Below are 15894 nucleotides of genomic sequence, written 5' to 3' on the forward strand. Positions count from 1 at the left end.
TCTAAGATGGACTGATGCAAAGTGGAAAAGTGTTCTGTGGTCCGACGAGTCCACATTTCAAATTGTTTTTGGAAATTGTGGACGTCGTGTCCTCCGGGCCAAAGAGGAAAAAAACCATCCGGACTGTTATGGACGCAAAGTTCAAAAGCCAACATCTGTGATGGTATGGGGCTCTGTTAGTGCCAATGGCATGGGTAACTTACACATCTGTGAAGGGACCATTAATGCTGAAAGGTACATGCAGGTTTTGGAGAAACATATGCTCCCATCCAAGCAACGTCTTTTTCATGGACGCCCCTGCTTATTTCAGCAAGACAATGCCAAACCACATTCTGCACGTGTTACACCAGCGTGGCGTCGTAGCAAAAGAGCGTGGGTACTAGACTGGCCTGCCTGCAGTCCAGACCTGTCTCCCATTGAAAATGTGTGGCGCATTATGAAGCGTAAAATACGACAACGGAGACCCCGGACTGTTGAACAGCTGAAGCTGTACATCAAGCAAGAATGGGAAAGAATTCCACCTACAAAGCTTCAACAATTAGTGTCCTCAGTTCCCAAACGTTTATTGAATGTTGTTAAAAGAAAAGGTGACGTAACACAGTGGTAAACATGACCCTGTCCCAGCTTTTTTGGAATGTGGTGCAGCCATAAAATTCCAAGTTAATGATTATTTGCGAAAAACAATAAAGTTTATCAGTTTGAACATTAAATATCTTGTCATTGTAGTGTATTCTATTAAATATAGGTTGAACATGATTTGCTAATCATTGTATTCTCTTTTTATTTATGTTTAACACAAGGTCCCAACTTCATTAGAATTGGGGTTGTAAAACCTCTAAAATATATTTTTATTACTTCTTAAACATGCTGATTTTCCTGTATTTCTAAATCTGACATAATTCCAGTCTCCATTTAAGTCGAGAAAAATTACCATTTGTAAGTCAAAATGACATTGAGCAGGCAGATACTGTACACATAAGTAAATCTGCCTCTCAGTATTTATATTCTTTTGTAACAAACTCTCCTCCAGCTCACCTTTGACCTTTGCGCACACTATTATTGTACATGAGGGATTCTAAATATCACAAATGGTACATATAGAAAACCAAGAACAAAAATCCCCACCATCGGGAGCATATAGACACACTGATATGATTAAAAGAAAAAAAAAGATGAAAAAAAAACCTGTATGACTGCAGCATGGTAAATGGATTCGAATCAGAGTGGTTGATTTAAAAGTGGATGGCCACAGCTGCATGCACTACAAAGATACAAACACACACACACACACAAGAGCACATCTAGCAAAGTAAATGATAAATCTCCTACAGCTCCGTGATGAATTGCCTCTGAATGTCATGCAGCGTGTACCTTGAACATGAAATATGGGGCGCCGGGGAGAGGAATCTTGCATCAAGAGCAGTTTACTGCTGAATTACGGCAGGCGTATACTCACCGGCCACAACATTAGGTACGCGGGCACGGTCTCATCACATCCATGGACCTCACACATCACCTTGAATTTACGTAATCGTGCTTGGTTCTAATTTACACTCGGGAGAATGTATACAGTAGGTGTACAGGTGGTTTATGTACTTCATGTGTCGGCCAGCGAGTGTACCCATACATACAGTGAAATCCTGTTTATCACAGGGGATACATTCCAGATCCACCCACAATAAGTGAACATCTGTGATTTTGAGAGACTGTATGGGAGAACTATTTCCCCACATATACCGTAGTTGTATCCATTTTTTCATTGATCGTTATTTGTGTAAAATGGTGTTGTTTTTCTCCTAATATTCGAACTTCAGTCAGTAGATCTATTATGTTGTCGGCATAAAATTCCGACTTTACTCTTGTAAAAGAAATAAATAAATAAATCGCTCCTTCATATCAGGATTTGATTTGCAAAAAAACTCCTTAAACCTGTTCTGATCTTTTTTTTTTTTTTTTTTTCTCAGGGTAGCCCTAATCCATTTTCATGTTCATTGCCCTATCTTATCAGGGAACGTATACAGCAAAATTAATCAGTTTAACTCTACCAACCAACACATCTGACTTGAATTGCTTGTATTTTTAAAGCAATATGCAGCCATCCGTTTTCTATACTGCTTATCCTCACTAGGCTGAAAGAAAATAAGAGACGGAAGGAAAAAGTCCAAACCCTGTCGTGCTTTCTGGAAGACTGCATGATGGACAACCTCAGCCTTGCATCTCATCAGGCTCGACTTCTTCCTTTCTGGCACTGACTATGATTCAGAATATTAAGGCTATAAATGATTCCTGACTTGAATTTGTAATGGTGATTTAAAAGCTGACAGGGCTAATGACATTTTAGACATATTGGTGAAAATGATATGAGCTACTCAACAGGAGCTCAGTAATGTGCTCACTTTTAGAGCGCACGTGACACTGACCAAGTAAACAGACTATGCGCTATCCTCAAATCAACACATTTCATTCAAACACACAAAACCTGATTTATTAATATCAATCAGCTCATCTGTTACTCGGTTTGGCCAAGTACCCTTTTCCTCCATGCATAAGCCACTTTGTCTATTTACAATTTCATCAGTCGCTAGACTCGTAATAGGGATCTTGTTAATTTATTGCTAGCATCAAAACGAGAGTCAAAGGGATTCAATAGCGTGTGCAGCCATTAATTAAAAAAAACAAAAAAAAAACTGCCTGAACTAAATGTGGGGCTTTGGACGGCCTTCACAGAGGCCATCTGCAAGCTGCAACGCACCAACGACTGACTGGAGGCACGATGGCAAAGCTGGCTCCGGAATAAACAAGTCATCTGACTGCATAAAAGTGACTTTTTAATACACTGCTTTGTTGGCTGACCACTTTAACATTGATCGTTTCGCCTTTAACTCCTCATCACTCAACCTTTACCGATATCCTGTTGCAATGCAGTCCACGACGGCGCTTAACTTGTCTGCGCAGGGAGTCGATGACGGGTCATCCGGCTCTCTCTAATCTCCCAAAAGACATTTCAGTTAAATCCAGGGTCACATACCCTAGGCCATGTGGCACAATTACCGTCTGCGTTTACTAAAAATGCTGAGAACACATGCACAAATGGAAACTAGAGCATTTTTTGCACAATTTGTTAGAGCAAACATTTTGATTAAAAATAATACAGTATGTCTCTGAAATCACAGAAAAGCAAGACGTTGGCAAATTCAGCTCCAGTTCTAACGGAGCATGGCTGGAAATTGTTTAGTGTTGTGTTTTTAGGTTGATAGGTTTCAAGGCTATGAAAGGGGGCGCAAGGAGTGTTTTCATACAAATATTTACTGTAATTAGGACTTCACACCTGCATTAGGATAGGTTAGTGATAGACTACAGCACATTTTGACCTACATACAAATTCGGATAACGTCACCGCCGTGGGAATGTCACTCGAAGGATGCATTAACAGCATTTGCTCTGCGTTACACATTGAGCAATACAGTGGAGCCCCCCATATTCGCGGTTCGGCATTCGCCAATTCACCTATTCACGATTTCGGTGGGGGAACCTAACTTCCGGAATTCACGTGAACTCCCACTTATTCAATTTGTTATTTGCTGAAGTCCTCGCTCTCAATGTTTTTTTGTTTTTTTCCCCGTGGCAATTATAAGAGAGCGTGAATGATTTGCACCTTTTCGCTATTCCTGTTAGATAGGGATTGACCGCGAAAAGGGAAAATCACTAGACAGTCACTGTATATGGCATCAGTTTGTACAGAATTTATTGTATTAACAGTGATTAACTTGATTTTACACATATGGCAGTTATGAATGCTAAAATGTTCCGATAAAAAGTGGCAAAGTGGGACAACAATAGAACAGAAAATTAAATTTACGTTACACACACCTGCTCAGTACAATATGCTATGCCCAAAAAGTCAAAAATAACGACCATGACTTAAAACATTGCAAAGCTTTTATGATTGCCACAATTCAATTCACAATATTTTCTCCATCTGTATTAAACAAATGTTCGACCGCTCTATTGACTATTCATACAGCACACGGAAGACAAACCCTTTGTTGATCCCTTTGACAACTGGTCAGTGTAATAAAGTGGACAACACACACGCCCTTCAAACAAGCACGCGCACGCCAACAAACACACCCCTCAAATAAACCCTCTGTGTCCCAATTCCCTCCCCCCTTGTGCCCCTAAAACTGCTGGCTGCCACCCCATGGGGAGCAGGTGGGCGACAGGCGCTCCAAAGTCTCTGCCGCCCTTCCCTACGCACACAAACACACACGCTTCACACATACAGCTCTGCCGAATAACCACAGATATGTTCAAAAGCAGCAGTGTCCCTCGGCCACTTAATTTGACATGCTTGGGAGCAAAACAAAACAAAAAACACCCCCTCCATTGTGTCTTTTCACCCAGTCAGGCCTGAACTCTATTACCCAAAGAGGGGGCTTGGATCAAGCTGATAAGAACGGCAGAGAGCTTTTTTACGTTCCGCCTTGGTATCAACAAGCAACGTTGACATTGCATATGATAATAATTGCATACATGCTGCTCCTCTAATTGCTCATTGTGTCATGAGGTGGAGCAAGATTTCTTAAATGGTAACTAACATGAGAGATGAGGAAAATCAATGAGAGCGTACTGTGTGCAACTCCAGCTTTGGCCTCTGATTCAAATATGGCCCCTAACTGTATTTGTATGGGAATAAAAGCCCCACAGGTGTTGACATTGACCGGCAGAGACACAAAGCGTGTGACATTTGTGAGGACATTTAAGTTGCTAGGAAATCAAAACAAACCTCTTGAACATGTTTCTTCATGTCTTTTGTTGTTAACATAAAATATGATTGACTGAAAGCAATCTAACAGATGGTAATACTGTAGATAGTGCTAGATCTTGATATTGTACATAAGGAAAAAAATGGCTTAAAGTTGTCACACTGTTTATATTACGAGGTCTTGTTCTATACTTGAATGCGCACAGGTTTGGGGTTAGTAAGGTTCCACTCCAGTCCTGTGCAGGGCAGTAATTACAAAATGGCTGACAACCTTCAAACAGTTAAGGGACAAGAAGAAAAAACCTTTGTGGTGGTTTGTGGTGGTTTCTTGCCTGCCTCATGCCACACCCTCCCGAACGGTTGTACAGAAATCACGATGTTGGATTTGTTAGCCTACATTTTGTGCAAAACATGTTGTTTTTATGAATTTAAAAGTTGACTTTTTATGCTTTTATTCAAATAGTTGTGTTGTGGGAAAGCCTGTCCACCCATCAAGTTTGAAATTAAACACCACAGTAAGTCATTTGTTAGCTGCCTATTTCTGAAAATGTGTGTCTGAGCGAGCCCTTCTGCAATTCTGCCCGACTGTTACACAACAGTGGAGATAATTTACATAATAACCTCCTTCAAATCTAGTTTTTTCTGCCCATGACATGACCAGCTGTGTGGGCTAAGATCCGGCGTTCCACTTTCAAGACACTACCAGAGTCCAAAGTCTGTTTGGTGATCTAGAGCTAGTCCAAATATATTGCTTTCTTCTTTGACTGACACCACACACATCTGCAGTTTTATTGATCTCACTGAGGTGCAATAATGTTTAACTCCATTCCTGGAAATGGATAGAATGCACAGTGACAACTGGTAAACAACTTTTTAAGATTATGATAAAAATGCAATGGACTCAATATCAAGTTCCACTAGAAAAGGTGATGGTAAACGTTTTGTCGAAAACCGTTGAATACAGGGATGGGAGCCTCGGTTTACGGCAGTCAGTTGAGTTGTCGCCAATATTTCTTTCCCAGTTTTCGTACACCCACTCGGTTTTCGTAGAGTTGAAAATGGTCTGCACCAAACTCATCCGCCTGCCCGCTGGACTCAGGTACTATTTTCCTGCAATCAGGTGCCCTCAGAAAGCATCCCATATGGAGATTAATTCCAATTTTTTTTTTGGGTGAGCGTGCGTCACACCGCACAGTCATTGGAAGCATTTTGAACATTTTTTGTGCTTATTTATTGAGTTCAATAAGTGACCACGGGGCCAAAGAAAGTTCCAAGTGCTGGTCTTTTGTTAAGAAAGACAAGAAAACCATCAAATTGAAGAAAGGACTTGTAGCAAAGTACACAAATAGTTGGCGAGCCTTCCGAAGAATCATCTCATGTTTTATAAGCCATCAAGAATAATTGTAATTGAATAAAGGTAAAAGTTATGTTGAATGTTCATTCATCCTTTTCATATCATTTACATTTATTCCACATTGTTTTCTGTATATGTTAAAGTATAGTTATTCTCCATAAAAAGTATTTTTTCTTAATATTTTTGGCAATGTGAAACAGATTCATTTGATCGATATTATTTCTTATGCGATGTTAATAATGTTTCAGTTTTTGCTACATTTTGGTTTTAATAAGACTTTTTGGAGTGGATTCAGCAGGAATATCGAGGCTCCACGGCACGTTTGAGGTCCATGAACGGCGTGCAAAGAACTCGTCACGCAGCACAAGAAACCGTCTTTTTCATACAAATACTTACTGTATTTGTATTTTAACTTTACTACTGCATTAGCACAGCTTAGTGATTATGGCGCGTTCCGACGTTCGTATGGATTCGTCACGCCGGCCCCGTGGGATCGGAACTCCATGGTAAACCGAGGATCCCCTGTAATTTTTAGGATGCAAGCACTGAAGCAACATACCTCCTGCCAAGCACAAAGGCAGGCGGAAATAAAAAAGTAGCGAGTCTAAGCGATAGATCGCTTGTGATTGATAAAACAATAGATACCTTCCACTTCTAGATCGATAAGCCACCTGCTCGGCCATCACTGTCAAGCTCACAACAATCACTGAGAATTTGTTAGCCTACCTGGCAGCAATGAATAAGGTCTTGTTCATGATCATGATGAGCTGGATGTCCAGTTTGTGTCGCTGCGTGTTGTTCCTGCCGGGCTTGTGGCCCACAAAGGCCGGGTACTGCTTTGTGTCTGCAAAGGGGGAAAAAAGCGACAGCTAAAACACTTTGACGTAGCGATTGCTGAAGTTTATGCTGTTATGCGTACAATAGGGATTTGGATCAAATGTCAACACATCTGTTGCGCCTGAAAGCCTGTTGCGGCCTTAAATTATATGGTAAAAAAAAAAAAAAAAGAATTCCACTGCACCGTGAAATTGTTTCGTTGTTCGTGGCCGAGGATGAAAGCGCTTGTTTGACTAAACAGAAGCAGGTCAATGTCAGGCTACTCTAACAGGGAGAGACACTTTGAGCATTTCTCTGTCGACCTCACTGTATTTATCAAAGGGAAAAAGAACACATTGCGCTTTTGTATGTGTTGGGCCCAGAAATGTTATTTATTTATTTTGTAATTCATTTCTCTTTAAATACCTTCACAATGAATTGAAAAATCAGCAACGTGATTGAAGTGTAGATTTTCAGCCCTAATTGAAGGACTGTTACAATTACATTTACATATACCATTAATATTTCCTTTTCATAGCGTTTTTACTTGAGCTCCTCCACTAGTACAGCCTAGCCTAATACATGATTCGGTATGTTTTGGATCCTTCGCCATATGTTTTCTTACCGTCATTGCCATTGACGGTAAGTACATTGTACTTTCACCTAACATAACATTCGGTATTAACCATACAGCGTATGATACGGCTAACACGTTTTACTATGTATCAAGTGTGGTAGTTTGACCAATTAATATACCGGTACTGTATAGATCAATGACAAATATAACAGTTACAGTTCTTTTTTTGATTTTTATGTGTTCTTTTTTACATTGTCAGGTATACGTAGAGACAGATGGCTCTATTTTTGTGGACGGTGCGCAAATATTTGTGCTTGGCATTACAAAGGGTACGTCCTTTGACGTATGCTGTCAGTCTAAACTAATGCCTGCTGAGACCACATCCAAATCTTGGCGCAGCTGGTCTGATGTGATTTCGGTGAATTTGATCCCGATTAACGGAGGAAGCTGACAAGCATGGGGACAACATGAAAAACTCCACCCAAAAAGTGAAAACAAATTGGAAAAAAAAACAATTGCAAAAGAATTTGAAAAAAAAAGTAGGGATAGTGGAATCCGCAGGTGCTGAACCGCGAGTATGCGAGGGGCCACTGCATAGAGAAGCGGGATTGAATGTATGGGGAAGGACTTTTGATAAGGACAGCCAAAAGAAGACACAAATGCACAGTATCCTACTCACAGTTGCCGTGGGAGATGCTTATAGGCTCGCTGTCTTCGGGGAAGCCCGCCCCAACTAAGTGCAAGAGCGTGAAGCAGAGGAGGAAGGCCTCTGACCTCATGGTCGCGCCACTCTGCAGATGCTGCTGCTGCTGGTCCTCTGGTGCAGATGTACCTCAGCCTGCTGGAAGACAAACAAGATAAAGATGAAAAAGTGGATGGAGGAGGCATCATGATTTTCAGGTAGAAAATAGCAAAATAGCCCCTTACACGTTTCTGCATTCGATAGACAGATCCAATATGGATGAATTTTTGGTGACTCATGTGAGCCATATTGCAAATTGAAGACTCATAAGTGGATTAGGAAGGTGATATGTGTCATAGCTTGATGTCAGGCAAAGAAGATCTTTCTCTTAATGCAACGGCAGGTTAACGTGCTCTCAAGTAGTATCGAGACCTGCATATGCAAAGGAGGGGCAAGTACATCATTTCCTACTTGTGAGTCATCCGACAAACACACTTCCCTCTTTCCGAGACACTCATTACTACTGTGCTAACTCCTAAGACTCATTATTATAACATTATACAAAAAGGTATAAAAGTCAGTTATTAGTAGGGATGGGAAATTAAAAACAGGTTCTTTCGTAGGAATAGTTTGTTTGCTTGCGTACTCTTAGAGGGGGAAAAAAACAGTACTTTCTTAAAGTGCCTAGTTCTTGGCCGCGATTGGGTTAACTCCATGGACCCGGAGAGAACCGGCTCTGCTTTTGCCGCTCTGCTCTGACCTTCAGCTCTCTCGGGTGTGCCTATGGGGAGGCTCCCCAGACTCATCTGGAGGGGGCAGTTTCTAAAAAGTGGGTTTCTATAATCGTGCTTTTAGCAAAAGCAGGTCAAATGTTGCTTTTTTACAGAATTTTGGGTTTTGTTTTGGATCAAGTTGAATGCAAAAGGAGCACTGTAAATATGATTAATTATTATTCGGAAAAAATATCCAGTGGGAAAAAAATCTATACCAGGTTGAATAAAAGAGAGATGGCAGGAATGATAAAAAGTCTCTCTTTTCTCGCTCTCCTTTGACTGTTCTCAGTCTCATTGTTTAAAGTATCAGTTGGGTTTAAAAATCCAAATATTTAATTTCCTCTCTACAAATAAGAGTGGAACTGGACAATTTCCTAAGGGATTCTGATATCTTCACAAAAACTGCATTCAACTTTTTTTCGGTCTTTTGACACTTTGAAAAGTAAGTCGGCCTACTTTTCATTCTTTTTCCCCCCCAAGGATAGATTACGGATTACGCATATGCTTTCATCTGTCCAAAAATGAAGAAATTAAGGCGTTGAAGTAAACTATTATTTCATGTCCTCACCCAATGACAAAAGATAAGAGAAGTGATAAGGAATCGGATCAATAAGCGGTATCGATAACGGAATCGGAATCGCTAAATTCTTATCACTTCTCATCCCTGGTTGTTACCACCACCAACCAAAGAGTTGGCATATATAGTTTTGATCACTGTTTGTTTGTTAATGAAAAAAAAAAAAATATATATATATATATATATATATATAACTGACTATAAAGTATGCCCTATCTCTAAAACATTAGGCTGCTCTGTTGTCCCATTTCCTGAATGACCTGGGATGTTTTACTTGATTACGTAAACACTACATCGTCAACAAGCTCATACGCTAATGCAATTTGATATGTAATGCATATCTATGTGCTCCGAGCCTAGACATGCCACGACGACTCCCCCCGTCGTTTATGGCAACAGATTACAGCCATAAATCAAACGGGACAATTATTGCGTTAGTAATCTAATCAAGAAGCAAGCGTTTCATTTGCATTATGATTTCTTTTCTCCCCCCCCCCCCCTAGTTTGAGGGTCGAGACATTGCTGGGAATGCAGAGGATGCTTCTGGGATGAAGAATTGAATAAAACAGTCCGTTTAGATTTACTTCACTTTAATAAAAGTTGTTTATTCCAACACGTATTATCCTTCACTAAAGGCAGGAAGAGGAGGGGGAAAGAGAGAGAGGGCAGGGATTACTTTGAATTTGCAAGGTCTTTCTCTTTCTCTGCCTTCATGCTCCTGTGAATCTTATTGAAGAGACGGATGAAAACACTATTCACACGGAGGATCACTTTCACACTGAGGAGAATAGCAAAGCTTGGAAAGCCTAGAAACCTTCATCTGCTTTCCTCCCGCTCCTCTTCCTCTCATGAAAAATGGTACAATAATCTGGTTACTCCGTAGACTTTTCATATATCATGGAGCTGCATTTATAACCAATTTACTATGGAGCACTGAAGATGAAAAAAAAAAAAAAGAAAATATGAGGGGGGAAAAGATAGCTGCATAGATGTATGAAAATAAAGTTATGTTATGCTATGTTAACAATAAAAAGTTCTGAATTATTGTTTTTATTATTGTTGTCATGATATTGACATTCTATTCTTGTGCAATTATGAGGGGTTTTTTTTTGTAACATGACTTTTTATTCAATGAATGAATGAGAATAAGGTCGTACTATAATGAGGAAAAAAGTAAGGAGTATTAGAATAACATAACTGTAATGTTACGAGAATAATATTAAATAAAAACTAAAACCCACAAAAGTTGCTGCAAAGAACTGTGACTAATTTCTCATAATTGAGATTTTTTTTGTCATGAAAAGATGAATGTTTTTTCATTTTTTACTGTAATTTATTTCTTGTGATATGACTACCTTTTTATTTCTAATCTTTATTTCATTCTTGTACAATTATCTTAAAATTTGAACATTATTCTTATAATATTTCAACTTTCTTCTCATTATTCTAAGACATGATTCACGAAGAACATGGGTAAAAAAATATCAGTATGGCTCTCATGCTCCAAACTTCTACATTTCCTCTCTCTGCTGAACTTTGACCTGTAAACCTTGCCGCAACTGAATGATTGATGAGTGACCAGGGGTACAACATTGTCGGAGAAGATGGTGAATCGCACCCCCTAAAAAAAATGTTGGAAATAAATATTCCTACAGTGGTATTTCAAGATGGGATCTTGATCGTTGTGAATTAAAGGTTAAACTGCAAAAAGCTGCTTCTTACATATGTTATAGACTTGGATGTTAACAGCAATGCCAGGAGATTAATCAGCCTTTATCTTCCATTTGCACCGATGGGATGTGCTCAATTCAAATGTTATACCCAAAAAATTAAAATCCACTGAAAAGACTCTGATGCACTAAATGGCTTCAAGTGAAACTCAAAGGCCGCTTTCATCACCGCATGAGTAACAGCGAGACCCGCGCTGGCAATTCTGGAGGAGAAATTGCTTCCTTGTGTGCTTAAATCTTGGTCTGAAAAGCTACTGTAGCGCGCACTCTCGCAAAATCAGGACTCAAGGACTGCATGTGTGGCAGTAAATTACAGAAACTCCACAGGTGGAAGTTGCAGATTTCTTTTCTATATACAAAAAAAAAAAAAAGAAGAGGCCTCTCTTTAGGACTTTTCTTCTGGCTTTGAACGCACACCACCGCATAAAACCGCAGCTACTATAACTAAGTAGGCGGCATTCTGAGTCCAAATGTGTGTGAATGAGAGAATAAGTGGGTGTAGGGAGTGTTAAGCAAGCTAATTGCTGGCAGGTAGTAAAAATACACGAATCCATCTTGGAATAACTTTCAGGAGCTTTCCATGGAATAACATTGACTCCAACTACATCACGTATATCCCAAAATGAGCAGCCCCACGGGGGCAACCAAAACCAACGAGCGCCGGGCTTTGACTAAACACATTACAAAGCCTGATGATGTTTTGGTTACTAATACGCTAATGTGGACGTGTTTGCACACGCTCGGCTGCAAACATTTGTCAAGGTCAGCCATTATAATTGGGAAAAGGAAGGAAACGGCATCACATATTTAGATAATTGTCATTCTAACAAACGGTGAAAATATGTGCCATATTGCGCACAAACATGGCTTTGAAAGTATTGAATAGGAAAAAAAACAAGTATATATTTTTTTAATGTAGAATAAACCACTTGCACAACTGAACACATGGCTAAAAACTTTCCGACACACTAACTCCTGCTAAAGATGCCACTTTTGCTAAAAGAAAATGTACTCCAAAATATTTTATTTTTTTTACACTTAAGAGCGTTAGTTAGAGCTAGGGTAGCAAAACCATTAATAATTACAATGGTACTTTTAGAGTATTTGAATTTGGTGCTACTTTTGTTAGCTGTAATAATGTAAGTTGACAAGACCGTACCATTATTTATTTTAGGTATTCCATCATGACTTCATAAACAAAAAGAGAAATTCCACTAACAAAAGTAAAGAAAATTGTGGAGTGCCCAATTTGTGTTTGTTTTTCTTTGTTTGATTTTTTTCCCAGCCTACTTTCCGGTTCACAGAAAATGACTCAAGAAGATGGGACCATACCATTTTGATTCTGGGCTGTGAAATTCTTATCTGTTCATTCTTTGTTAGCTGGCTACTTACTGGGTTCATGGAAAACTACAAAGATAAGATGGAAAAAAAGATAATCTAGTTCTCATTGTACGTCTCTTTCTTTTGCTAGCTACGAAGTTAAAGATTACTTACTTACTGGTTTCCTGAACTACGACATACGTAAGACTTTACCGAGAGAAGATGGGAATGAACACTTTTTTTTTATTATTTTGGAGTGGCAGAAACAATTCCAGGCGGCACGGTGGGGAGTGGTGAGAGCGTCTGCCTCACAGTTCTGAGGACCGGGGTTCAATCCCTGGCCCCGCCTGTGTGGAGTTGGCATGTTCTCCCCGTGCCTGGCTGTGTGGGTTTCCTCCCACATAACAAAAACATGCATGGAAGGTTACTTGACAACTCTAAATTCCCCGTAGGTGTGTACGTGAGTGCGGATGGTTGTTTGTTTCTATGTGCCCTGCGATTGGCTGGCGACTGGTTCAAAGTGTACCCCGCCTCCCGCCCGAAGATAGCTGGGATAGGCTCCAGCAGCCCGCGACCCTCGTGAGGATAAGCGGTATGAAAAATGGATGGATGGATGGATGGATGGATGGATGGGTGGGACTAACAATGAAAAGAGAATTCCAAGTGTCCTGGAAATTAAAGGTGGCGTTTTCACATCATCCTGCGAGCAAACAAACAAAATGTCAGTTTTCTACTCATTACAGAGCAAAATTGTACAGAATCCTATTAAATTCCTTTTGAGAACACTGACATAACTTGCTTTACAAGTCATCAAACGTGACAGAAAACTGACATAGCTACTATTTTATCTCATTACTATGCAGCACTTTCTGTAGATTTAAATATAAAACGGTAGGATAACATGTACATTGGGAAGAAGTGATCACAGCATTGTCGACCATACACTTTAATTGCTGATGACAACAGAGGCATGTCTGTATATTAGTGTTTTTCTTCATCAGTGCATGGCATAAAAGAAAAGGAAGCGTTCCATATTTATAGTTAAGTAGTTCTCATAAATGCTGTCTGACAGCTTTGATACGAAGACGGCGTGCCTGTGTTTATATTTGGCAGGCGGGATAACGTGCGCAGATGACAGGCGCGCCACAGGGAGGGGTCATCTTAGTGGTAATGTGGATGTGAGACATGATTGAAATGCAGAGCTCATTTTGAGGAAAAGCTGCTATTCGCACAGGTAGAAAAAACTAATATTCATGACGAAAAGTCCATTTGAATGTGAATACAAGCAGTGAAAAGGTTGTTCAAGGTTTGCACGTTTTCCTTCCTACATTTACATCCTCAATTCCTACTCAAAATTTTATTTCCAATTTGCAATAATATCAGCATTTTTGCTGTATTCTGATTCAAAACACATCTGTCGCGATATGAACATAATACATTTAATATTCAGCATCTCACATGAGTAAGATTATTGTATTTTATTTACATTTGTTGTGTTTTTGGAATGTTATTAGATACATATTGATTTTGATCCGCTGCAGATGACGTATGTGGAACAAATGTGCGCTGTTATTTTTCATTTTTCTATAGTATTGATGGTTTCTATAATTGCGACGTGATAGTGGTGATATTAAGAAGTGGATTAATACATTGGTTAAGTCCCCACACAAGTGCATGGCCCGCCACTACTTTTCATGGCGTGAATGAATGAATATTTGTGAATAAAATAAAATCTTAAATGACAGTTTGGGCTAATTTCCTTGCTTTGTCACATTCTAGTGAAGAGATAGAACAGTTTCAAAGCTTAGCTACAGTATATAGATAGCATGTAACAGAGGAAGTGCAGGTAACGCCAGCCCAGTCAGGTTGCTTATTGTCGAGGTCGCGAGACTCAAATCAGAGGCTGATTTCAAGTCTTGTCAGGTCAGGTGTCGTTTAGTCATGTAGCGCCTCCTTCCAAACACTTGGTAAGTCAAGCGGATGAATTCAAGACTTCAAAAATTCAGTCAGTGGATGAACAGAATGCAAATACCATGTTTTGATGTGAATTCTATCCATCTGTATCTCTTTCTATGAGTTATAAGCATAAATGATACGTAAAAGCATGTTATTTGTGGTGTAAAGCATTAGCATTCCCAATCGTATTCTTCTTGATTTGTTTTGAGAGTTGGCAAGAGTCTGAAACATGCATTATTTACTTAAATCATGAGTTGCAGCTCGCTCTGTGAGTGCTTGAACGGCTACATCAGACGCGCAGTAAATGTAAACAAACGATCAATTTTCTCCCACTTGAGGGTTCACAGTTACCACTTCACCCTCAAGTAAGCTCAAGCTTAAACCAGACGACTTACAGCCTGGACTGCTCACCTCTCAATCACAGACTGCTCACTAGTTAATGGCAGACTGGTCTTAAGTCATTCGCAAATTGGTCCCCAGTCTTTCACAGACTGGTTGCTAGTCAATTGCAGACTGGTCATCAGTCAGTTGCAGAGGGATGGCCAGTCAATCACAGACTAAACACGAGTCAACCGCATTTTGGTCTTCAGTCAGTGACAAACTGGTCACTAGTCGTTTACAGACTAGTCGCTAATCAATCGCAGACTGATTGCTAGTCAAGCATAAATCACAAACTGCTTGTCAGTCATTCACAGTCTGGTTGGCAGTCAATTGCACAAAGTTGTTGATTTTTGTTTCCTAGTTGTGTCAAGACTCGAAAAGACGGCATTTTTCTAGATTTTTGAAAAAGTTTGGTGAATAATGGATGGATCTTAATGACAGAATTCAGGCACATACAGGACTAAGTATATTTGGAGGTCCACAATTTAGTGCAGCTCCAAAATGGGCTGAGAGAGGGCATACAACACTGCTAAAACAATGTTTTCTAGCGCAATTACACATTCAACCCCAATGCGTTTTTCATGCAGTTAAACTTTACTCCAAGCTGCCCACTTACTGATCCCATCGCCCAACATGCATGTGAATGAGGTCTGAATAGGGCCTGAGAGCAGAAAAGGAAAAGATCAAGCCGAAAAGATTGCATAGAACAGTCGAGATTTGAAGGCACTGATCCACCAACATGGAACACATCCAAGCATCAAGACTCCAAACTGGAGCCAAGGCTTTTTTCACTTTCCAAGAGAAGAGACACCGGAGGAGCTTGAACCGAGGAGTGTTGCCTCAAGAAGAAGCGGAAAGAACCCACAAACACTGACACACATTTCTTTACACACTTCTTCACCGCCCTCAGATCTCTCGCTTGCAAGTCAATATCACTACAACGATAATCCATCATGGTTTGAT

At 39.9% G+C, this 15894-nt stretch overlaps 1 protein-coding gene across 6 annotated transcripts in view; it reads right to left on the reverse strand.

The window, feature by feature from the left end:
* sema6a (sema domain, transmembrane domain (TM), and cytoplasmic domain, (semaphorin) 6A) overlaps nucleotides 1-15894 on the reverse strand; it is a 143053-nt gene that overhangs the window by 73797 nt on the left and 53362 nt on the right. For 4 of the 6 annotated variants that reach the window (XM_061767678.1, XM_061767683.1, XM_061767682.1 and 1 more), the window contains exons 2-3: nucleotides 8192-8353; nucleotides 6846-6963 (exon numbers count right to left, since the gene is read on the reverse strand). In XM_061767678.1, the coding sequence (XP_061623662.1) occupies nucleotides 6846-6963; nucleotides 8192-8291 (218 nt within the window). In that variant the 5' untranslated portion in view covers nucleotides 8292-8353. The remainder of the gene's footprint in view (nucleotides 1-6845; nucleotides 6964-8191; nucleotides 8354-15894) is intronic. The other 2 variants (XM_061767679.1, XM_061767681.1) reach the window with 1 other exon arrangement.

This window comes from Phyllopteryx taeniolatus, chromosome 3 (genome assembly GCF_024500385.1).
Source record: "Phyllopteryx taeniolatus isolate TA_2022b chromosome 3, UOR_Ptae_1.2, whole genome shotgun sequence".
In the NCBI taxonomy this organism is placed as follows: domain Eukaryota; kingdom Metazoa; phylum Chordata; class Actinopteri; order Syngnathiformes; family Syngnathidae; genus Phyllopteryx; species Phyllopteryx taeniolatus.